Genomic DNA, 26,122 nt, shown 5'->3' on the forward strand with positions numbered 1-26,122 from the left:
GGCAAAAGTTCAGAAGACACCGATACAAAATAAATGCAACAAGGCGAAGCTATCAACGTTGTTTTCCGGCAAAGAGCCCAAACGCTGTTGCTGGTCTGTGTTAAGTCTTATGGGAGGGGCCAATCATTTCTTGGCCCTACTCCCGAGTCATCCTCTCTGCTTGAACTGCTCTTGCCTTCTGGCAGCTCTTCTCGTGTATGCATTAGGAACAGGCTTCTCCTGTTCCTCTGCCTCAGAGAGAGCAAGGAAGGAAGGAAGAGCGAGGAAGAGAGCAAGGAAGGAAAAATAAGAGGAGAAGGAAGAAGAAAGGAGAATGAAGAGGGAAGGAAAAAGAAGGGAAGGAAGGAAGGAAGGAAGGAAGGAAGGAAGGAAGGAAGGAAGGTTATAATGAGAGTGAGGAAAGGTCTCAGGTAAGTCCAGCGTTAGCACTTGGCTATCACAGGTGTCCCCGATACCAATTCCATGTCATGCCCACCATGGCCACACACCCCAGCCATGCCCCCCCATCCCTCTGAGGTCAAACACAACCCTGATGCGACCCTCAATGAAATTGAGTTTGACACCCCTGGGTTAGGGCACCCCTTAAAAAAAACTTGAGTTGCTTTCAACTTTTAAAAAAGTGCAGCTGTTTTATGCTGCTTCCCACAAGCTAAGTTCTTTTTGTAGAAATTTTGCATGAATTTCCCGGCCAGTTTTGCTCTTGGTGAGAATTGTGGGAGAATGAAGAGAGCGTCTAAAGAGCATCCAAATTTGGAGAGTATTTTAATTTGCCCGTTCTCATTTCATACCGACATTGCCAGTGAAAGGAAAGGAAACCATGCATAGTGCATGGGATGGTGATATATACATATATCATTCAACCACAAAGGCAAAACAAGAAGTTGTAAGAAGCAAAAACAATCTTAAAATAGCATTTGGTTAATAAATCTGTTATCAGTAGCAATAGCACTTAACAGACTGCTTTACAGCCCTCTCTAAGTTGTTTACAGAGTCGGCATATTACCCCCAACAATTTTCAAGGAAAAAAAAAAGCAAGAAAATCCACTTGTTTTTCAGAAGAGCACTTTTGGGTCCTCATTTTACTGACCTCCAAAGGATGGAAGGCTGAATCATCCTTGAGACAGTCAGAATTGAACTGCTGGCAGTCAGCAGAATTTCGCCTGCAATACTGCATTCCAACCACTGCGCCACCCTGGGTCTATATGCCTATCATTGTCAAGTTAATCAAACTTATGGCTTGTTTGGGCCTATCGTGTGAAGCAGTTAAGTTTTGTTAACCTAGGTCAGGGGTCTGCAAACTTGGCTCTTTTAAGACTTGTGGACTTGAACTCTCAGAGTTCCTCATCCAGCAAAGCAGATGACAAACATCAAGAAGGTTTTTATGGAGAAAAGTTGGGAAAGCAACCGACAAGTTTAAACAGTGCTTAAACGAACCCTGTTGGGAAACAGGTTATATATCTGTTGCAAAATAAACACAATCTTCTCCAAGTGACCTACACAGATTGTTCTTGACTTTCAACCACAATGGGAGCCAGACATATCTGGAGATCTTCAATCATCAAAATCCTGGTTATCCTAAAGTTGCTTTTCCAAAAGGCAACTGGATTTTTTTGGGTTTTTTTTCCCTCCTTGAAGAAGTTTCACTTCTCATTCAGAAGCTTCCTGGATGAGAAGTGAAATGTTTTCAAGGAAAAAACCAAGAAACACCCTCTTTTGGAGGTCCTCCATAATTTTTAAAAGTGGGAAGACAAAAAAGTTTAATAAATACTGGCATAGATCATCTTTTAACCTGGAAAGATAAGACAATGATTTTTTTTAGCTTCTTACCCCTTTTAAGGGGAACGCAGTGGCTCAGTGTCTAAGACGCTGAGCTTGTCGATCAAAAGGTCGGCAGTTCAGCGGTTTGAATCCCTAGCGCCGCGTAACAGGGTGAGCTCCCGTTGCTTGTCCCAGTTTCTGCCAACCTAATAGTTCGAAAGCACATAAAAAATGCAAGTAGGAAAATGGGACTACCTTTGGTGGGAAAGTTACAGTGTTCCTTGTGCCTTTGGCATTGAATCATGCTGGCCACATGACCACAGAGACATCTTCGGACAGCGCTGGCTCTTTGGCTTTGAAACGGAGATGAGCACTGCCTCCTAGAGTCGGGAATGACTAGCACATAGATTCGAGGGGAACCTTTACCTTTTCCCTTTTAAATGTGTGTGTATTTTACAAGGCAGCTGACAAACATTAAAATGAAAAAAAAAACAACCAAAGCTTACGAAGCAGGGGTGAAATGCTACGGGTTTGGACCGGTTCAGCTGAACTGGTAGCAGCGGTGGCATGCACAGAGGGTCCAAAATCACATGTAATGCATGTACTTCTGAATCAATAGGGAAGATAAGTAGTTTTCACCCCTGCTACAAAGGTAAAATTACACTATGAAAGTCGAACTATATTAGATAGAATCAGCAACAGAGAAGGTGTGTTCTGGATGAAGCCTTTGTTTTCCTTCGAATTATTTCATCTATTATTCCATTATTCACAAACTATATTTCACAAAGACTTTACATACGCATAGAGTATCATACACATCAAGTTTATTAAGGTACAAAATGGATTTTATAAATTATTTCAGGCATATTTAAATTAACAGTTCACAGTACTGTGGGCATTTACAAAACAAAATTACAGTTCTTAGAAAAACTGTGCATTACTTCATACTTTTTTTGAAAGAGAGATCAAAAAAAAGCACAAATTTTCTCTCTTTTCATCTCTTGTCCCTTTTCCATCCCATATGCGATTATCTCTCAAGAGGATTTATCCTTCCAGTAATGTCTTGAGTGATTTATCGTTGTCAATGAGGTATAAAGTATGAGAATGCTGTTAAAGGGGGAAGGAAGAACTGCAGGGTTAAGGAGGGTTTTGGATTAGAGATTACACAGACCAGAAATAGAAGAAAGAATGAGAAAGAAACTGAAAACAACTCCATCTTGATTGTCATAGCATCAAATGGGACAGAGAGAAACTTGGTCAGTTTTTCAAGATGGATAAAGACTTGTGGATTTCAACTCCCAGAATTCTTCAAACTCTGGAAGTTTGAAGTCCACAAGTTTTAAAGTTGCCAAGGTTGGAGACCCCTGGTGTAGGTTGACGAACAGACATAGCAAGGATTCCTAGAATCCTACTTTATTGTTGTAGGATCAGGGGTGAAATCCAGCAGGTTCTGACAGGTTCTGGAGAACCGGTAGTGGAAATTTCGAGCAGTTTGGAGAACCAGCAAATACCACCTCTGGCTGGCCACAGAGTGGGGTAGGAATGGAAATTTTGCAATATCTTTCCCCTAGGAGTGGGGTGGGAATGGAGATTTTGCAGTATCCTTACCCTGCCACGCCCACCAAGCCACGCCCACCAAGCCACACCACACCCACCAAGCCACGCCCACAGAACCAATAGTAAAAAAAAAACAAACAGCTGTCCTCCTCGCCTCCATCCGAACAATGGCTAATTAGCCGGCTCTTATCAGCTCTGGCAGCAAAAGAGCCAGCGTCTGCCAAGAGCCCTCATTGGCTGCCAAGACGCAGGTGAGTCACAACCTTCAGCTCTAGTCAATCCGTGGATTTGCCTGATACAAAGAGACACACCAGCTCTTGCTGCCTTTTATATCCTGTGGGGTGTGGCTCCATGACTTAGCACTTCCTAGGGCTGCCCCGCCCCTGCTTCTGTTGTTCTCTCCTGCCTTCGAAACCTGGGATTGATCCAAGCCTGATTGCTGTCAGCTGGGTCTGCAGGCGTGGCCTGGGGGGGGAAGAGTCAGGAGAAGGAGGCCTCGTTATCTCTTTCGCTTGGCCTGCCTCTGGCTCCTGGAGCTGATCCAGGGAGGCCGGTGCTTCTGAGGTAAGTCCTGATGGCCCTTCCCCCTCAGTGTCCAAGTCACTTTCTGGCAGCAGGCCCGGCTCCAAGGCACTTTCGGGCATGGGGCCAGATTCGGGGGCGGGAGCCACAACAACAGCATTATTTTGAGTTTTATCCCCATGCTTGCTATATGGGCCAATTGTACCTGGAGGAGTACTCTAGTGAAATGTTTAAAACAAGTGGTAAATCTGTGTCCCCCCCCAAATTATCATGGCATCAAATAAACGTCTTATCAACCCCACTCATAATATGAGTTTCCTCTCAATCACTCAGCCTCAACTATACTTATTTCAGATGGATCTTTTGCACGTCCACAGCGCATGTTATGAAATTGAATACTGTCCTGTAAATCTTGCCTCGAAAGCCTCCTTCGAAACTCATCTGTGGTAAAGTAATAAATTACAGGGTCGACACATGAATTTAAACTGGCAAGACACAAGGCAATTGCATGGAAGACCAAAATAACCTTCCGGGCATAAGGATCTTCTATCTTTTGGGACTTGACCAAGTAATTCAAAGGGAAGCTGATGTGATAAGGACCAAAGCAAATCAAAAAGACAATGGCACAAGTCAGGATCATCTTTAAAGCTTTCTGTTTCTCCCCAAGGTCTTGGGAAACAGAATTCTTCTCTTGGAGAGATAAGATGGTCTTCCAGGAACAATACAGGATGATCAACAGAGGGGTTACAAAGCCAACCAGCTCACCTAGGGACATCATTGCTATTGAGATAGGTTTATCTGCAGTCTTCACAGGCAGGTCCACAAAGCATTTATTGTTGGCACCGGTCTCGTTGGAGGTAAGCCGCAGAAGGGGGAAGGATAAGCAGCCAACGCAAACCACAACCCATCCAACAAGGCAGATGTACATGTCATAGATGCGCTTGCAGTCGCTGAACTTCAGCGGGTGCATCAGGAACTGGAATCTCCTCACACTGATGCAAACCAAGAAGTAAATGCTTGCATACATGTTGACATACTTGAGGTAGAAGCAAAACATGCAAAGTTCCTTCCCCAGGTACCAACTTTTAGACAGGTAATAGAAAATCCTTAGTGGCAGAGATAAAACTTGGGCCAAGTCTGCAATGGCGAGATTGATCATAAAAATCACGGCCCGTTTAGTTTCCTTCATATATCCATAGAAGACCCAGAGAGCCAAAACATTCCCAATCAAACCTGGAACCAGGATGATGGTGTACATGATGGCATAGAAAGGTTTCAAAAACGCCTCTTCATCATGGTTTGAGTCATTGGCCGCCATGATTTTCCTTGGGACGTATGGAGTGGCTAAGTAGGAGAACAGTAAGGAAGTTATCTAAAATTGTTGCTATCTTGAATTCTCAGGGGAAGGATGTGAAAAGGCTACAACCTGAGCTGAGGCGCTGCATATGTGGAATCTGAATATTGCCTGGCTTTGTTGTATCATCTTTTCTTTGGCGAGCTTGCAAAAACAGAATTTGCTGCTGTTCCTTCATAGGAATCCTTTTTTTAAAAAAAAAAAAAATCAGAATATTTAGGATCTTTTTGCTTCTCTGATTCCTCTATGCTCATCTTTGGATTCTCCTTTAGCTTTCTTCATTGTGTTGAGTTTTGTCTAAAATAAGCTTGTTTGATTATGGCATCCGGTTGATTTTTGAAGAAGCGTTATCACAGACTCTTGAGTCCTCGTTCTCAAATGGGTTTTGTCTTGAGTAAAGGGAAGACAAATAAATCCCAAACATACGTTGTGGGCAAGAGGCAAGGAGAACCAGGTACCATCTGAGACATCACAGCCACCACCTCTTCCTTTTCTGTTCCTTTTCAACTGTCACACCAAAAAGGACTTTTATCGCCGTTCTTCTGCAATACAGCGAAATTGGAACACCTGCAACTGAAGAAAATACAAATAAGAGTTAATGTAGTCCTATTCAATGAAAAGTATCTCAAAGTTGGCTGGCGGCTGGTGGCTCAGACTGCTAAGACAGTCTGTTATTAACAGCAGCTGCTTGCAATTACTGCAGATTCAAGTCCCACCAGGCCCAAGGTTGACTCAGCCTTCCATCCTTTATAAGGTAGGTAAAATGAGGACCCAGATTGTTGGGGGCAATAAGTTGACTTTGTATATAATATACAAATGGATGAAGACTATTGCTTGACATATTGTAAGCCGCCCTGAGTCTTCGGAGAAGGGCAGGATATAAATGCAAAAAAAAAAAAAAAGTTTGCTTGGTTAGAGGTTCCATCAACCAACACATCTCACCTCACTTAGATACATCAGAGCAGGGGTCTCCAACCTTGGCAACTTTAAGACTTGTGGACTTCAACTCCCAGAGTTCCTCAGCCAGCTTTGCTTGCTGAGGAACTCTGGGAATTGAAGTCCACAAGTCTTAAAATTGCCAAGGTTGGAGACCCCTGATCTAAAGAGTGCAAATGGGTGTGGAACCTTCTTGGAACTGGTGAAAGGATTGTGTTGTAAACAGGAGGTGGGTGGTACTGTACCCCTCCCCCTCTGTTGAGAGAGGGATCTTCAATTTTAATGCAGATGGCCTCTTTGACCCCTCTTTTATGGGTTCACCTGTGTCCTCCATAGTGGCCAATCTCTACATGGAAGAGAACAAATCCAAAGCCCTAAACTCCTTCACAAGAATTCCACCCAGGTGTTAAAAGGGAAATTCGGAAGGGATCTCCCAAAGCTGGCTGAGGAACTTTGGGAATTGAAGTCCACAAGTCTTAAAGTTGCCAAGGTTGGAGACCCCTGCATCAGAGAAAGTTGTCACCTCAAGGTCCTCCTCCTCTTTGGCAGAGCTTACACCAATGACTACTTGGCCTCCCAACCTCACCTTCCTCAACAGACATTCTACTTGTCAGTTCAGAAAGAAAGGTGAGAAAATAAAGCTGCTTCTATTCAGATTGCAATTGTTTGGGATGTCTCCTCTTTGAAAAGAATCTACGGTAGATGTCCTAATGGACAACCACTTAAGTATGACCCAGCAACACACTCTTAAGCTGCATCAGCAGAGGGATAGCAATAGCAATAGCACTTAGACTTATATACCGCTTTACAGGGCTTTACAGCCCTCTCTAAGCCATTTACAGACTCAGCCTCTTGCCCCCAACAATCTGGGTCCTCCTTTTACCCACCTCGGAAGGATGGAAGGCTGAGTCAACCTTGAGCCTGGTGGGATTTGAACTGCCAAATTGCAGTCAGCTGGCAGTCAGCAGAAGCGGCCTGCAGTTCTGCACTATAACCACTGCGCCACCGAGGCTCTAGCATCAAGATCACAAGAAACGATAGTACTGCTCTATATTGCTCTAAGCCACATTTAGAATATTGCAGTTCTGACCACCGCCATGCAAAAAAGATGCTAGAAAGAGTGATGAGAAGAACAATAAAGCTAAATCTTACGATGAATGGCTAAGAGAAGTTGGTATCTTTAGCTTCATAAAGAGAATGCTGGGGAAGACCTGATAGCAATCTTCCAAAATTTGAAGGCGTACAACAGGGAAGAAGACCTCGATTTACTCTCCAAAGCACCTGAAGGTAGGTCAAGAAGAAATGGATGGAAGCTTCTTAAAGAGAGAACCAACCAGGGGTAGGCTGCTGGGGGTTCACAGGGGTTCGGGAGAACCTCCAAATTCCACTCCTGGCTGGCCCTGCCCACCCCACTCTGCCCCTCCCAGGAGTCCCCACGTGGCCCATTTTGGATGCAGGTAAGTGCAGAGCGCATGTGGAGGTTCGGGGAGGGCAAAAAACAGGCCTACAAGAAGTTCAGGAAGTTCCAGAGGGCCTCTGGAGCCAGGGAAGGGCAAAAACACCCCCCACATACACTGTGGTGCAGGAGGCCGACTAGGCCACGCCCACCATGGCCAGGCCCATCCAGCAACTAGGCAGAGAACCCCTTGCTAAAAATTTTTGGAGCCCACCCCTGGAACCAACTTGGAAAAAGGAGGAATTTCTTGACAGTGAGAACGATTAATCAATGGAAGAGTTTGCCTTCCGGAGTTCTGGTTTGGAATTCTCTCCCCCGGGAGAAGGGGGAGGGAAGAGTGGTCAGGTTTGGGTAGAGCTCCCCGGGAGCCCCTGGAATTTAACCAGGGGATCGAAGGGTGAGAGCTCCCCTTTAGCCTGACGAAGCTCCGTGCCCAGGGTGCTTCTGTTTATACAGAACAAGAAGCCGTAACCATCTCTGTGCCAAGATTTATTTTTAAAGAGAACTCAACACAGACAGAACAAAGTAGGAGGACTAGCAAGAATTTGCAAGTAATAAATCTTAACTTCAGCTCTTAAATAGCTTTCCTTTGAACTAACTTTCAACTTGAGTGGATTTAAAATGGCGTTTGCAATATACAAAGGAAAGTGAAACTATAAAAGGACAAAGGAAGAGAAGAACATAACAAGCTACTTTTTAAATGGAATGAATAAGAACTGTTAATGATTTTTTTTTCTTTTTACCTTTTTCTTTATCACAATGTTTAAGAAGAAAAGTTTATTGAATTTTCCCCCCCTCTTTTTGGTAGATTTTACAGTTTAAGAATGGCTCTTAAGCAAACAGAACTAACTACTAAAATCTTGGAAACTTCTTCACTTCAAAAATGGATATATTTTTTTATAGGAACTTTTGGAGGCTTATCTTTCCTTAATAAGTTTTTAAACAAGAGATTTTTACACCAATATATTAAAGATTGGAAATTCTTTATTGTTAGATGTTAAGCTGATTGGTGAGCAGATGGTGGAAAATGTGTAAGATAGAAGACAAGGGGAAGGAGAATGCTTAAGATGTGATTTTGATGGTATTTTTTTTTTAATATATATATATAGGGTTTAATTTTTACAACTGACTTATTTTGGGTATAAGGTGTTACTATTTGATATATGTGAGGTATAAAGGAATGGGAAGATGGAATATTGTTTAACTTTTGGAGGACAGATAGAAAAATTTATGGATGTAATGTTGGTATTTGGTTAAATAGAATTTAATTGTTATAATTGATATATTTTGGATATAAGTTATAATTTTAATAATGTTATTTGACAGATGTAAGGTAAATTGAAGAAATATTAATATTAGCAATGTTATTTGATTTATGTAAGTGATATTAAAGATATGAGAAGATAGAATATTGTTTATTTTTGGAGATTGGATAAAAATTTAAGAATTTAAGCTGGAAATATGAATTATATTTGGGAGACTGTTTAAGGAAGAAAGGTATATTATAAAAGAATTTCTGATGAATACTGGAAGATGGAATATCGTCTTGGTCTTGATCGATGAAGATTGGATATTAAAAACTATAAGATTCTGAAGACTTCAGGAGTGGAATGGATTGATATATATTTGGTGTTAATTGATGAAGATTGGATATTAAAACTATGTATTTTATTGATGAACTGGAAATACTAATTTAATTGGAAGATTCTGAAGATTTTAGGAGTGGAATGGACTGATTTATAATGGTCTGGAAGAAGAATGTTCTTTTTGGTTCCTGGAAGGGGGGTAAAGGTCTTAGAGAGAGGAGTGACTATGGATTATGATTTAGGTTGTATTTTAATTTATGATTGTTAATCTTATACCCTGTTCTTTGTTCTGGGAAGTCCCGGGGGTGGGAGGGGAGGGGAGGGAAGGGGAGAGGGGAGATGAAGGATCAATGTAAAGGAATGATTGAAGATATGTAATTAAGAAATAGAAATAATTTGAAATGAAATCGGGCTGCTCAGCTGCCATTTCAGAAGGAATGGAAAGGAGAGGAGAGAGTGAAGGAAGAAAGTAGGTAGGAAAGAGAGGTAGAAAAGGGGAAAGGAGAGGAAGAAGAAAGGGAAAGAGAGAGGTTAGAAAGGGTGGAAGAGAAGAGTAGGGAAGGAGGAGAGGATGTAGAAAAGCGAAGGAGAGGAAGGATGAAGAAAGTAGAAGAAAGTAGAGAAGGGAGGAGGAAAGGTTTGTTAAGGAAGGAAGTGGTAGCTGGGCAGGTCCGAATAAGTAACAAATGAAAGTTAATGACTAATGTTGAATAAGAGACTGTATATTGAATAGGTTGTTGGAAAATGGAAATAAAACTTTTTTACTAAAAAAAAAAAAAAAGATTGGAGAACCATTTGTCCTGGGATGGTACAGGGACTCCTGCCTTGGGCAAGAGGTTGGACTCGAACACGGGTCTCCAACCTTGTCAACTTTAAGACCTGTGGACTTCAACTCTAGGAGCTGAAGTCCACAGGTCTTAAAGTTGACAAGGTTGGAGACCCCTGGACTAGAAGACCTCAAGGTCCCTTCCAGCCCTATGATTCTAAAAGCCTCCAATATCCAAACCATGATAATATGCTGTGCATCGTGACTGGCACAGACTGTACAATATTTGGCATTTGAATGATGAGACATGAGGTCCTTGGCTCCCCCCCCCCCAGAATAGGTACTCAGGTCCCTTTCTAAAACTGTCTCCTGCAGCTTCCGTTCCTCTTGGTCAAAACGCATCACTGTCATCATCATAATATAAAAGAATAATTAGATCCTTTTAGATTTGGAGATATAAGAGTTTTTATAGGCAAGTGAGTCTTATTTCACTCTTTCAAGCCAGTCCAGCTATATTTGGAGAGTTGTCTCCTCTAAAGCAGATAATTTCTTTTCCTGATTCTATTTCTCTAAGTCCCTGATGGTACAATGCACTCTTAGTAAAATCTCTATTTCTTAATTGTTTTGTGCTGCCGCCTGGCTAGATGGGTTGCTTTTCCTCTATTTGTTGGAAGGCTGTTGTACATCTTCCTTAATAGACCGTAGATTTGTTGAGGAGAAGTAAAATAATTTCATTGTATTATTTTAGAACTCCTTCCCTCCCCAATGATCTTATTAGACATCATTATATTTGATTAGTTCCCTCTGAAAGTTGAATGAAAGCACAAAATGTAAAAAAAAAAAAAAAACAACCTTCCATAACAGAAACGTATCTTCTGGGATTGTGATAGAACTTCAGGGAAAGTCTTCAAATAGCTAATCAATTAATCATGTACAGTAGTGTTGTGGTCTGCCAGCAGCCTGCGGAGCTGGCAATGGAGTCGCAGTGATGAAGCTGAGGTGAGGCCAGGGCCATCGGGGACTGAGGTGTGGACTCTGGAGCCTCCAGAGACTGGTAGTAGTGAGGCAGAGGAACAGGAGGAGCCTGTTCCTAATGCACGGATAAGAAGAGCTGCCAGAAGGCAAGAGCAGCTCAAGCAAAGAGGACAACTCAGGAGTAGGGCCAAGAGATGATTGGCCCCTCCCATAAAACTTAAAACAGACCAGCAACGGTGTTTGGGCTTTGCCGGAAAACAACGTTGGTAGCTTCATCTTGTGCTTCGTCTATGTCTTGCATTTATTTTTGTGACTTCTGAACGTTTGCCAAGAAAGGCCTTTGGCAGTTTGCCTAATTGGACCAAGGTTTGTGATAGGACTGAGGAATTTGTGTTGGGAGGAATTTGCTTTAATTTAGTTGAACTACTCTGGGAATGAAGTAATTTTCAGCTGTTCGAATAAAGTTTGTTTGTTTTTTCACGGACTGAATTTCCTACCTACTTGGGCCTGGGTCACAACAAGCAGGAGTGTCAAACCCAATTCATTGAGGGCCACATCAGGGTTGTATTTGACCTCCGGGGGCTGGGGTGGGTGTGGCCAGGATGGGTGTGGCCACCTCAACGTCATTCATGTTGAGGACAACTGTGGTGGCCCAAGTGCTCTGCCAGTGAAAACAGGCTCCCGAGCACCATTTTCGGCTGCCCTGACCTGCAACCTTCTGCCAGTGAAAATGGAGCTCGGGAGACCCCTCCTGAGCTCTATTTTTGCTGGCAGAGGGTTGCAGGAAACTGGGCCAGCCGAAAACAGAGTCCATTTTCACTCACAGAAGCACCAGGGGTTGTCCTTTGTTGTTTCCAGGGCGGTCCCTCAGGCCGGATCTAAGTACCCCGTGGACCAGATCTGGCCCCCAGGTCTTGAGTTTGATACCCCTGATGTACAGGGTGAACCTGTACCAGAGGTGGGTTTCAGAGGTTCTAACCAGTTCTGGAGAACCGGTAGCGGAAATTTTGAGTAGTTTAGAGAACCGGTAGTAAAAATTCTGACTGGCTCTGCCCCCGTCTATTCTCTGCATCCCAAGTTCCAGCTGATCGGGAGGAAATGTGGATTTTGCAGTAACCTTCCCCTGGATTGGGGAGGGAATGAAGATTTTACATTATCCTTCTCCTGCCATGCCCACCAAGCCACGCCCACCAAGCCACACCCACAGAACTGGTAGTAAAAATTTTTGAAACCCACCACTGACCCATACTTTGTATTTCTTACTCTGCTTTATCGTATGAGTCAGAATAACATAATCTATCAAGTCTTTAACAGTGTATTCCAATGCCATTAGTAACAAAATGCTTCTAAATCTCTAGCTTTCAGGTGGCTTTGATTGTGATAGATGAAGACCATTACTTAATGTTCAGCGGTCTGAGGAAAAGCATTAAGCCAAGGGCCCTTTCAAACTTTCCGTCACACTTAGCTGAGCCACAGTAAAATCCTCAGTTATATAAATAGCCGAGATTTGATTCCCACTCTGAAGGGTTTTCAATGATTAATTAAAATGCGAGATGCTGTATCTCATATTATCCTACTAAATCACCTCCCTCCATAATGTGCCTTTCAAAGATGCTGTTAACAGCTAGTTGACAAGTCTGAAAATATGGTCTCACACAGTTGGAGAGACTTGGCATGAAGAAAGCTGGCATAAGGAATATCTCCTAGAATGCAATTGGTAGGATATAAAGCAGCAGAAAGATTATATCCCATTGCACTATAATTAGCATCTATGAGTCTATAATTTAAAGTTTAAAGAATTGGGGTGTAATCTTTCTGCTGTTTTGTCACCTCACCGTCCCCAGGCGCACAATATTATATACATCAGCTATATTCACATCATTTACAAAACACTAAACATAGGTTAAGAAAATCTAGTGACTGTTATTATACCATTCATAATGCCAAAACAAGAACCATAAGCAGCTGCTGCTGGGCTGAGGACGGAGGAAGGCATTGCGAGATTGGCTGGGAAACTGTCATAGAATGTTGAAATAGCAATAGCACTTAGCAATAGCACTTAGACTTATCTACCGCTTCCCAATGCTTGACAGCCCGCTCTAAGGGGTTTAAGGAGTCAGCATATGACTCCCAACCATCTGGGTCCTCATTTTACTGACCTCGGAAGGATGGAAGGCTGATCAACCTTGAGCCGATGAGAATCGAACTGCCGAACTGCCGGCAATCGGCAGTCAGCAGAAGTAGCCTGCAGTACTGCATTCTAACCACTGCACCACCATGGCTCTCTGAAATGAAGATTACAGGGCTATAGTGGCAACATAGAGGTAGCACTGAAGCAGCCAACTGTCCTTCCTTAGAGAGTCATGGGTCCTGGATTTTGGACACATTCTGTAAATAAGCTCATTTGAGGTACCTTAGTTCAAAAATGGTTACCCTATAATGTACTGTTTTTCCCAATTAAAGGTGATCTCAAGGAGAGTTTTAGCAACTAATAACAGCAAACAGCAAACCCTAGAACAATAAGGAAAAGAACAATCTTCTAACTCTTGTGGTTGTTTCCTGACATGGTCCACCTTGAAGGCTAACAACAAATAAGCTTCATGGTTTCCTATAGATTTGAACATGACATTTCCCAGCATGCTTAACCAGGGAAATTTCAAAGACAGCAGCTGCCTTTCTACAGCATGCTCAGTGAGGTGGTTCTGTCTGAACTTGGTTACTTCTTCATGGTTTGGTGTTTGTGAGAGCCCAGTTCATTGGATTCTTTTGGTGCCCCTGAACATAGATTAGGGATGGCCACCACCTCGTCATGTTAATCCCCCTTCTCTCTAGAACACTAGAAAAGAGCTGTTGGGTATAAAGAACTTAATCTTGTGGAACATCTGATGATGTTATCTAGTCAGGTAATGAAACATCTGACAGCCAACAGCCCAACTCAGTGAGTAACAAGGATTCCATAGTTCAACCCTGAGCTACAAAGATTCTCATTCTGTTGGAGAATTTAACCTTCTGGCTAACATGGTCACCTAGCTGTTGCCTTCATGGCTCCGAAAAATAACTAAATATGAACAAAGTGGTGCATTTAACCTATCAAGATTGAAATCTCAGTACTGCCTCAAGCACTGGTGAAATGCAATTTTTTTTACTACCGGTTCTGTGGGCGTGGCTTGGTGGGTGTGGTGTGGCTTGGTGGGCGTGGCTTAGTGGATATGGCAGGGGAAGGATTCTGCAAAATCTCCATTCCCACCCCACTCCAGGGGAAGGATGCCACAAACTCTCCATTCCCTCCTCACTCCTGGGGGAAGGATATTGCAAAATCTCCATTCCCAGCCCACTCTGGGGCCAGCCAGAGGTGGTATTTCCAGTTCTCTGAACTACTTAAAATTTCCACTACTGGTTCTCCAGAACCTGTCAGAACCTGCTGGATTTTACCCCTGGCCTCAAGTTTAAAAAATGTTGCATGCATTTTTGACCCAGAGCAATGGAAAATCCAGCAGTGATTATGACTTCTGCAACAGAATCATCAGTGCTTGGAATACTTTACCAGACTCTGTGGTCTCTTCCCATAATCCTAAAAGCTTTAACCAAAAACTTTCTACTATTGACCTCACCCCATTCCTAAGAGGACCATAAGGGGCGTGCATAAGCGCACAAACGTGCCTACCGTTCCTGTCCTATTGTTTTTCTTTTCTTCTTCCTATATATGTTTATATGTGTATATACTATATAATCTTTTTGTATGATGTTGTGACAAATAAATAAAATAAATAAAATAAATAAATAGATTACAAAAGCCATCAATTTTTTTGTTTATTTTATATTATGCACATTAGACAGCTTTCCTCTGATACCTAACTTACTCTTCCTAACCCACTCCCATTTTCCTCCTATTTAAAGGGCAGTGATTAAACTTTCACTTGCTGGCTATTGGGAATTACAGACCTTTTACTAGAAAAGCTCTGGAATATCTTGCCACATTTTGTCTAAGCCTTTTTGCCAAATAGATGTTGATATTTTGCTCATTATAATAAAAGAAGAGAGATTAGAAGAGTTTGGCAGGAAAAGAAAGAAAGGGGGACAAAAGAAAGACTGTTTAGCTAATAAAGGAGAATATCTGTAGCTCAGAGTTGATATGAGCGGTTTTTGGTGCTCTCTAAGCTTGCTTGGTTTCTTGTAGACATTTCATTACCCAACTAGGTAACATCATCAGTGCTAGTAAGGAGTGCCATTTGCTGGCTGAGGGCTTGCCTGGTGGCTTGCCTGTCAGTGTTGGTGGGGGACGTCTTAGAGAGTCTTTGATTGGACTGTTTACTGTTCCCTTCTTTGGCAGTTTCTTGATTGGAGTCTTGTTTACTTGATTGTTGGTCTAATGTTAACCTTGGAGTTAATCTATTGTTGTGGTCTGCCAGTAGTTGGCAGCAGAGTTGGACAGTGAGGAGGGTGGGGAGGAGAATGGGTCAGTCCTGGAGTCAGGGGAAGGCTCGGACAAGGGCTCTGCATTGGAGGCCGAGATGGGACCACAGCCATCTGGGAGTTATGTGCGGACTCTGGAGCCTCCAGAGTCAGACACCAGAGAGGCAGAGGAACAGGAGGAGCCTGTTCCTAATGCACGCATGCGCAGAGCTTCCAGAAGGTACGAACAGTTAAAACAAAAGGGACGACTCAGGGGTAAGGCCTGGAGATGATTGGCCCCACAAATAAGGCTTAAAAGAGGAGCAAAGGCACGTGGGCCCTTTGCAGGAAAGCAATGTTGTTAAGTCTGTTCCCAGTCGGCATCTCTGTTTGATTCTGGAATCCATGTGGCTTTGCCAAGTAGGTCTTTGGCAGAGTGTCAAGGGAGATAAAGGTTGGTGATTATCCCGACGGACTTTTTGAAACTAATTGGGACTCAGCTGTGAATGAACGTAATTCACGGCTGTTGCAATAAAAGAGGTTTTGTGTTTTAATGACTCAGGAAGCCTAGGTCACAACATCTATGCTGATCTGGGTGCTGCCCAAAAAGGGAACCAAAAGACCCAAGCACCTCTCCACCATCAATCAGCACCTTAGATCAGCATAGATTAACTCCAAGGTTAAAATCAGACCAACAATCAAGTAAACAAAACCCCAATCACGAAACTGACAAAGAAGCCAGCAGCAAACAGCCCAACCAAAGAACCTCTAAGATCACCCCCAGCAATAGAGACAGGCAAGTCACCAGAATATAAACTGATAGCAAACAGCACTGAGCACTCCTTGCTAGCACTGCTGATGTTACCTTCTTTGGTAATGAAATGTCTGCAACAGTGGTGAATTCCTCCATGGATTGCCACCGATTCGCTGCCCGTGCATGTACAGTGCATGCCAAATGTGCGCTGCACACGCACATGTACAACATGCACCAAAAGCATGTTTGCCAAACGCGTGCTTCGCACAGAAAAAAAAGACTTCACTAGGTAAGTAGAACAACGAGGAGGGGAACAGCAGAATTCCCAGCTTTCTAGCAAATATAAACCGTGCTGCACAGCTGATCATCAGAAATACCGGTTCGCCTGAACCTGTAGCTTTTATCACTACCGGTTCGCGTGAACCGGTAGCTTTTTTTAAATTACTGATTCACCCGAACTGGTAGCTTTTTTTTTTTTACTACCGATTCACCCGAACCAAAGGAAACTGGTAGCATTTCACCCCTGGTCTGCAAGAAAACAAGCAAGCTCCAGAGAGCACCCAGGGCACCTCATAACTTTCAGCTAGTATTATACAAGGGTAATTTCAATGTGACCTTGTTATCTTTTTAAGAGAGATCAAGTTTAATCCAAGGATATTGTGGGCAGACTCAGGTAGCCTTTCACAGACACACAAGAGTCCAGAATTAAAGAAAAGTGTCTTCTCTTGACTGGGCCAAGAACATTGGCAAATGTTAGGTAAAAGACTCCATAAGCTGACATTACTCAACATTAGCGCCTGACTAGATGGCTCTGTGGCTAAGACACTGAGCTTGTCAATCAGAAAGGTCGGCAGTTCGGCAGTTTGAATCCCTATTACAGGTCTCCTGCGTGAGCAGGGGGTTGGACTAGATGACCTCCAAGGTCCCTTCCAACTCTGTTACTGTTACTATTATTAGTTTGTCTTTTGGGGATGATAGACATATTGTGAATACTGAGAACATGCTGTAGGTTGTTTTGGCTGGGATTGTTTTGTCTATAAAATGTCTTTCCAAGTAGCAACGTTCTAGCTTATTTATTCATTTCATGGTGTCTGTACACCTCTGCCTTGTAGCACAACTCCCACAGGTTTCCACAAATACAACTGAAAACCAGACAATGACACACACCCCACGGGTAACTATTCCATCACTTCATCTTGTTTCAAAGACTCTATTGAGCAAAATTATTTTGATCCTTTTTCTTAAAGTCAAGAGAACAAGGACAAGTTTAACTTCTTGGGGGGGAGGGAATGACTCCAGAAGGAAAGAATTACTACAGAAGAAAAATTTCTCTACTTCTCACCCATGTCTTGTGTGAAGAGGACTTTAAGTTCTCCTTTCTGGGATGAAGGAACAACTAGATGGGCTAACTGTACCTGGAGAAGACACATAGATTTACCTGTGACCAGTGGTGGGATTCAGCCGGTTCGCACCTTTTTCGGGAGAACCGGTTGTTAACTTTCTAAGCCAGTGGTCTCCAACCTTGGTCCCTTTCAGACTTGTGGACTTCAACTCCCAGAACTCTGGGAGTTGAAGTCCACAAGTCTTAAAGGGATCAAGGTTGGAGACCCCTGTTCTAAGCAATTTGGAGAACCGGTTGTTGGAAGAAATTTTATTTGGTTCCCCCCCCCCCACTTTACAGGGCTAATCCTGTAAGGAAGGCAGGAAGGAAACATTCTGGTGGTGTTTCTAGACTAGTGGTTCTCAACCTTTATAGTGCTGCGACCCCTTTAATACAATTCCCCACGATGTGGCGACCCCAACCATAAAATTATTTTCGTTTTGAATTTATCGTGCCTGAAGCCATATTGGCTAGCGATCTGAACTGCTTGCGATTGCCTTGAGGACGGAGGCATTAAAGCGGAGACTCCTCCCCTATTAAGTTTATTGCGCCTGAAGCCAGATTAGGCTAGCGATTGGGAGTGATTGCAGCTGGCTTGAGAGGGAGACATCAGAGCAAAGATTTCTCTCTTTTTTAATTGATCGCGCCTGAAGCCGAATTCGGCTAGCGATTTGAAGAGCCTGCAGCTGGCTTGTGGAGTCAACCATTGGAGCGCGATTCTTCGACTCGCAAGTATACTTCTCATACTTCCGATGGTCTTAGGCGACCCCTGGCAAATCGTCCTTCGACCCCCAACGGGGTCCTGACCCACAGGTTGAGAACAGCTGTTCTAGACTAATCTTTATTGCCCTGCTTACAGAAACTGCCTCTCTGGTTAACCCTTATTACATTGTAACAGCTAAGGTGAAGCATCCATCGATGTGAGTGATGTTGAGTTGGCCACACCCACACGGTCACATGACCTCCGAGCCACATCAACCCAGCTGGTTATTAGGGCAGAGAACCAGTTGTTAAATTATTTGAATCCCACCACTGCCTGTGACCCAAGTTATAAAGGCCTTCACAGGTTAAATCCACCATTTAATGTGAGTTTTTAAGTCGTTAAGTTCTTCCACCTTAAGGTGACCAAGACTGAGAAATGCTGCCTTTACCTGATCTACCATACAGGTAGTCCAGAGGTAATGACCATTCATTTAGTGACTATTTGAAGTTATAATAGCACTTAAAATAGGGACTTATGACCGCTTTTCACAATTATGACATTTGCAGCATCCCCATGATCAAAATGTATATGTTGGCCACTGGTTCATATTGTTGTGTCTCGTCCGATCTCACCACCACAGCCGGGGTCTGCTTATCTGCTTCCGAACGCTGAAGAATGTCCTAGCATGCCTCCCGGCCCCAGCCCTGGCTCCATGCCCAGACAGGCTGAGGAGGGGGCATCTCCCGGCCCCAGCCCTGGCTCCATGCCCAGACAGGCTGAAGAAGAGCAAGTATCTCCAGCCCCCAGCTCTGGCTCCATGCCCAGGCAAACGGAGCAACTAGACCCCTCCCCCTCCCCCACAGCATGTGAGCCTGAGGGAGGTCAATTACCAACAGCTGCAGACTGGAGTGACCCTCGCTTCAGAAGACTTGATAGACGGAGGCAACAGAAGGAAGGGAGGGGCAGGCCTGGATAAGTGCTGAGTCATGGAGCCACACCCCATGGCCTATATAAAGGATCTGCTTTCTGGCAGTCTCTGAGTCAGGCAAAGTCTAAACATATCTTGCTGAAGTCACTTTCTGGTCTCCTGCCTGCCTTGAGGACTTTGCTAGGACTTTGGCAGAGCTGCAGAGGCAAGCCTGATTCGGATTTCCCTGACCCGGCCGTCAGCGGAGGAGTGGGACACGACACATATTTATGATGTTTGCAGTGTCCCAAGGTCATATGATCCTCTTTGGCGACCTTCTGACAAGCAACGTCAATGGAGAAGCCAAGTTCACTTAACACTCGTGTTACTAACTTACGGTATTTTTTGGAGTATAAGATGCACTGGAGTATAAGACGTACCTTAGTTTTTGGGGAGGGAAATAAGAAAAAAGCCGATTGGCGGGTGGATCGCCCTCCTGGAATCACCCAATCAGCTGTTCCCAGAGGTGAATTTTAGAAACAGGTTCCTTGGTTGTGAGCTCTGTGCCTTGGTTTTTTTTTTCTTCTTTTTTTTCTGCCTCTGAAAACCTCCGAAACAGCTTCAGAAAAAAAGGCTCTGAAGCTCTGTTTGAAGCTTCATTTCTGATGCTTTTTTCAGCCTCTGAAACCTCCGTTTGAGAAGCTGGACGGGGCTACATTTGGAGTATAAGACGCACCCAGATTTTCACACTCTTTTTGTGGGGGAAAAGGTGCATCTTATACTCCGAAAAATACGGTAATAACTGCAAGGATTCACCTAGGAACTGTGGCAAGAAAGGTCATAACAGGTTAACAGAGTTGGAAGGGATCTTGTAGGTTGTCTAGTCCAACCCCCCGCCGAAGCAGGAGACCCTACATCATTTCTGACAGATGGCAGTCCAGTCTCTTCTTGAAAGCTTCCAGTAATTAAGGGGCATCCATAAGAGCACCAGCGTGCCTACCGTTCCTGTCCTAATGTTCCCTTTGGTTGTATTCATTTTGTGTGCTTATTTCATGCTTATATATAGTGTTTAGTATGTGTTTGACAAAATAAATAAATAAATAAATGAAGCCCCCACAACTTCCGAAGGCAACTTTATAAGGGGCGTGCATAAGAGCACAAAAGTGCCTAACGTTCCTGTCCTATTGTTCTCTTCATTATAATATTATATGCATACTTTTACTTATATATACTGTTTCTCTCATGATGAGTTATTTTTATGTTGATGATTGTATATACTGTTGTGACAAAAATAAATAAATAATTTTTTAAAAAAAACTTCTGTTCCATTGGTTGATTGCTCTTACTGTCAGAAAATTTCTCCTGTTTTCCAGGTTGAATCTCTCCTTGATCAGTTTCCATCAATTATTCCTTGCCTGGCCTTCCGGTGCTTTGGAAAATAGCTTGACCCCCTCCTCTCTGTGGCAGCCCCTCAAATATTGGGAGACTGCTATCATGTCTCCCCTGGTCCTTCTCTTCACTAGACTAGCCATGCCCAGTTCCTGCAACCGTTCTTCGTATGTTTTAGCCTCCAGTCCCCTAATCATCTTGGTTGCTCTTCTCTGCACTCTTTCTAGAGTCTCAACATCTTTTTTTATAGTATGGTGACCAAAGCTGGATGCAGTATTCTAGGTGTGGTCTTAAAATGGGGCAAAAGTCACTTAACAACTGTTTTGGTTAGCAATGGAAATTTTGGGCTCAATTGTAGTTGTAAGTTGAAGACTACCCTACAATGAAAGAAACACCTGCCTGGTGACTCTGGCAGTAAAGGAAAGGAAATAAGCCCCTGCTTTTATCAGTACATTATTCTGCAAACTTACCTTGATTACTTTGATTACTGGGTCATTCAGGGTCAGATCTCAAGCTAACTTACATCACTAAATTGTTATGAGGATAAAAGGTGGCCTGAAGTGCTAGAGCAGGGGTCGGCAACTTTAAACACTCAAAGAGCCATTCGGACCCGTTTCCCACAGAAAAGAAAACACTGGGAGCCACAAAGATCCTAACTAGAAGCCCTCCCCATTCAATTCTGGAGCTGACCAGAAGTTCGGTTCCCGCACAATAGTTTCCTCCTAGTGTGACATCCTTTTTCCTTGACCTGTCCTAGCTGAAAGCCCTGTCAATAATGGAGCCGCCTGGAAAACCTGCCCCTAGCCATAGAGTCTCCTCCTGTTGTGCTGTGCTTCTCCCCCCCAAACTGGAAGGTCCTCTCAAAATTGTGGCACTGATTAGCAACAGGGAGCCGCAACAGAGGGATGAAAGAGTCACATGCGCTCCAGAGCCGTCGGTTGCTGACCCCTTTGCTAGAGAGTTATATATGAAGGGATTTTTTTTAGTGGAAAATGGATTATAAATGCAGTTAAGAAAGAAGATAGGGTTAAGCCGTGCACTACTGTATAAGAAGCAATTTTAAACATTACAAAAGCATCTTGTTTCGCTTTTGACAATTACGTTGATTAAATGCATCTCAAATTCTTGCTTAAATTTAAAGCCTCTTCTATCCATTTCCTCAATCAATGAATGGAGGCCTTTGAACTCTGGTGCTGGAGAAGACGCCTGCAAGTCCCTTGGACTGCAAGGCAATCAAACTGGTCAGTCCTAGAAGAGATCAACCTTGACTGCTCTTTAGAAGGCCAGATCCTGAAGATACTTCGGCCACCTAATGAGAAGGAAGGACTCACTGGAGAAGAGCCTAATGCTGGGAACTATTGAGGGCAAAAGAAGGACAGGACGACAGTGACTGGATGAGGTGGCTGGATGGAGTCACTGAAGCAATCAGCGTGACCTTCAATGGACTCCAGAGGATGGTAGAGGACAGGAAGGCCTGGAGGAACATTGTCCATGGGGTCGCGATGGGTCAAACATGACTTCACAACTAACAACAACAGCAACAACTATCCACTTGTTTTTCAGTGTGTGGTTCCTAACCAAATTGAGATTGTGTCATATTGCATAATATTAAAAGAAAAAAAATTAGCTAGGCAACCACTTCTTCAAAATAGAGAGATTCTTTTCCGCTATAATTCCATGGTAAAATTGCAAATAGGTATAACAAAGCAAATGTCCCCTGAGTCAATCTTTTTCCAAGTACATGATTTCTTTTCCAAAATTAAGTTCGTTTATCAAGGAGGAAATCCTTACGGTTAAGCCAGATTTAATCACGGCTTAGAGCAGATTCATTAATTTCATAAAATCTCAGCTGTCCTTTTGACTTAAATAGATCTGTTTTTTGTTTTCTACTATTCAGGCATGCCTCATTCTCAAAAAACTGCCAGCTTGAGTCCTTGAGATTTTCTTTTTCAATGTTTTTCAGAAGTGGTTTGCCATTGCCTCCTTCCTAGGGGTGTGAGAGTGTGGCTGGCTCAAGGTCACCAAGCTGGCTTTGTGCCTAAGACTTTTCCTGGATTCTAGCCTCGTGCCTTAATGGCTACATTAAACTGACTTTTAGATTTACTCTAAGCAGGGCTCAGTCTGCAGGTAGCTCTTTACAAATATTTTTTAAAGCAATGTATGCATATTCAGGGTGCAAGGAAACAAATGGCAACTATTTGATAATATTACTTCAATCATTTCTTGCCCTCTGTCATAAATTTAGTTATTGATCTATCAAGAAAGAAAGAAAGAAAGAAAGAAAGAAAGAAAGAAAGAAAGAAAGAAAGAAAGAAAGAAAGAAAGAAGGGAGGGAGGGAGGGAGGGAGGGAGGGAGGGAGGAAGGAAAGAAAGAAAGAATCCTACTCCTTTGTCTGCAATTTCAGAAACAGAAGACTGTATAGGAATGATGCTGTTATATTTGCAAATAAATTTAACTCATTTTTTTCTTTTTCCAAATGGAGGGGCAAGCGTAGCTATTTGAGGGGTCTAAATGTATCCAGTCTATGGATTTTTGCAGTAGTGAAATCTTAGACTGTCTCAGCATGAGTTTGTTCCCCCAAACCTTCCTGGATGAATTGTTCCTCTCGTTTATTTTATTTTAATTCCGTTTGCAAATGTAAGATGGTTTGACAGAAACCCAATGGACTTTAAGCAAATGCCTTCCCAACTAATTACAAGAAACACCTGCGAGATAGATAACCACTAGATAAAAACGAAAGAGTACGAGTCCTACCTTTACCGTTTCTTGCCTGGCTTCGAGCACATGTTTTTACATCCTCCGTGAGAACACCAGTTTGCTGCTACAGTACATTTCCTCCTCTGCTTATTGCAGAAAGCAAAACTGCAACTCCTCTTTTCACGTGGGACCGAAAGAAGGAGACGAAGAAGCGCGGAAGTTAAAGGTGTCACTCGCAAGCCTCTGAAGTTGCTCTCCAGCTGATATATTTTTTCCAACGGGCACCGTGTGATTAATTCTGAGTGATGACAAATTTCAGTAAGGAGCCTGAAGCAGAAGGCACCCAAAATTCACAGTTCTGCTATAGTGGTGGAGCATATATATATATTGCTCCCAGAAGCACGAAGCTGAAGCCTGAAGATGACGAATGAGACTTCGTCGAAACGTCACCAAGACACTTCCAATTTTACACGGGAGAAAACCCGAACAACCAAAGACCTACATATATATATATATATATATATATATAATATATAACAACAGAGTTGGAAGGGACCTTGGAGGCCTTCTAGTCCAACCCCCTGCCCAGGCAGGAAACCCTACACCATCTCAGTCAGATGGTTATCCAACATTTTCTTAAAAATTTCCAGTGTTGGAGCATTCACAACTTCTGCAGGCAAGTCGTTCCACTTATTAATTGTTCTAACTGTCAGGAAATTTCTCCTTAGTTCTAAGTTGCTTCTTTCTTTGATCAGTTTCCACCCATTGCTTCTTGTTCTACCCTCAGGTGCTTTGGAGAACAGCCCGACTCCCTCTTCTTTGTGGCAACCCCTGAGATATTGGAACACTGCTATCATGTCTCCCCTAGTCCTTTTTATTAAACTAGACATACCAAGGTCCTGCAACCGTTCTTCATATGTTTTAGCCTCCAGTCCCTAATCATCTTTGTTGCTCTTCTCTGCACTCTTTCTAGAGTCTCAACATCTTTTTTACATCGTGGCGACCAAAACTGGATGCAATATTCCAAGTATGGCCTTACCAAGGCATTATAAAGTGGCACTAACACTTCACGTGATCTTGATTCTATCCCTCTGTTTATGCAGCCCAGAACTGTGTTGGCTTTTTTAGCAGCTGCTGCACACTGCTGGCTCATATCTAAATGGTTATCCACTAGGACTCCAAGATCCCTCTCACAGGTACTACTACTGAGCAAGGTGCCACATATATGGTACCGGTGCATTTTGGTTTTTTTGCCTAAATGTAGAACCTTACTTTTTTCACTGTTGAATTTCATTTTGTTAGATAGCGCCCAATGTTCAAGTCTGTCAAGATCTTTCTGTAACTTGAGCCTATCTTCTGGAGTGTTGGCTATTCCTGCCAGCTTGGTGTCATCTGCAAATTTGATGCGTTCCCCATCTATCCCCTCGTCCAAGTCATTGATGAAGATGTTGAAGAGTACTGGGCCTAAAACATAAAAATATTATATATATATATTCCACTGTTTTCCTCCTTACGGGTGATCTCATGGTAGGAAGAGAGCAGGGGGTCCTTGATTGACGTGGCCCGTATGCCACGAAGAATGGCAAACTCATGTTGATGATCTGGGTAGTCCTTGACCTATGATCACAGTTGTGTGCCAAATTTCCATCGCTAAGCAAGACATTTCTTCAGTGAGTTTGGCTCTATTTTATGACCTTTCTTGCCAATGTTATTCAGTGAATCACTGCAGTTTTTAAGATAGTAACATGGTTGTTAAATGAATCCGGCTTCCCCATTGACTTCGCTTGTCATATGGCGGCAAATGGGGATCGCATGACCTCAGGGACGCCCACAACCATCATAAATATTAGTTGCAAAGTGTCTGAATTTTGATCACATGACCATGAGGATACCATAAGGGCTATCAGTGTGAAAAATGGTCATAAGTCCATTTTTTTAGTGCCGTTGCAGCTTTGAATGATGGAGTGGTGAGGTGGCCTAGACGTGGAGCTTTTGCCTTAAAATCAGGTGGGTTCTATCCTAGATAGAAGCACATATTTTTCTCTCTGGTTACAATGAGAGTAAAACTGCTGTGAACTCTGCATTGGCAACAGGAAGGGCATCCGCCAGTAAACACTCAGCTCCATCCATTTGCCCTGATAGAAGTGATTAGGGGGGCTAATTTTAAAAAAAGTTGCAGCTTTGAACAATTACTAAATGAACTCTTGTAAGTCAAGGGCTACCTATATAGGGTAACTTTTTAGAATCACCTCCATAAAGAATCTGGGAAATTGCTCGATGTAACTTTTTGACCAAGAGCTGGCTTGTCCTCACTTTGACTAAAATAAACAATATAGGCAGTGGTGAAATCCTACCGGTTCGCATCGGTTCGGATGAACCGGTAGTGATAAAAGCTACCAGTTCGGTCAACTGGTAGTTAAAACAAAAAGCTACCGGTTGGTCCGAACCGGTATTTCCGACGATCAGCTGTGCCTCGCAATTTATATTTGCTAGAAAGCAGGAAACCCTGCTTTCTAGCGAATCTAAACAGCACAGCACAGCTGTTCCCTCCCCTCGCCGTTCTACTTATCTTAGAAAGCGTCCATTTTCCACGTGAAGTGCGCGTTTGGCATGCATTGCACATGCGTGTGCACGCCACATGCATTTGGTGCACACTGCACATGCACACAGAGCGTGCATTTGGTCTGCACTGTGCATGTGTGTGAATGCAGTGTGCATTTGGCACACACTGTGTATCCGCATGCACAACACGAGTTTGGTGCACCCCACGCATAGCAAACCGGTAGCAAACCACGTAGGATTTCACCACTGAATATAGGGAGGTCTTCATCTCTTCTAAATGGATTCGTAGGGTTAAAAAAAAGGAACCAGGAAACTTTTACTGACCTGGGAAACAGCTGAGCAATTAAAATGTCTTCTGTAATGCCTGGATTTCCATAGAATGGTAGCAACGTTAAAATAGGATTAGATCATCTCTGACTCAGCTAT

At 43.1% G+C, this 26,122-nt stretch overlaps 1 protein-coding gene across 1 annotated transcript; it reads right to left on the bottom strand.

The window, feature by feature from the left end:
• Positions 1-3,366: 3,366 nt before the first annotated feature.
• GPR174 (G protein-coupled receptor 174) lies at positions 3,367-24,522 on the bottom strand. The gene is made up of 3 exons (XM_058196969.1): positions 24,407-24,522; positions 23,192-23,432; positions 3,367-5,764 (listed from the first exon to the last, which is right to left on the bottom strand). Exon 3 carries the CDS (start codon positions 5,153-5,155, stop codon positions 4,163-4,165), a length of 993 nt encoding a protein of 330 aa, XP_058052952.1. The 5' UTR covers positions 5,156-5,764; positions 23,192-23,432; positions 24,407-24,522; the 3' UTR covers positions 3,367-4,162.
• Between the last annotated feature and the right edge of the window lie 1,600 nt (positions 24,523-26,122).

This window comes from Ahaetulla prasina, chromosome 11 (assembly GCF_028640845.1).
Source record: "Ahaetulla prasina isolate Xishuangbanna chromosome 11, ASM2864084v1, whole genome shotgun sequence".
Lineage (NCBI taxonomy): Eukaryota > Metazoa > Chordata > Lepidosauria > Squamata > Colubridae > Ahaetulla > Ahaetulla prasina.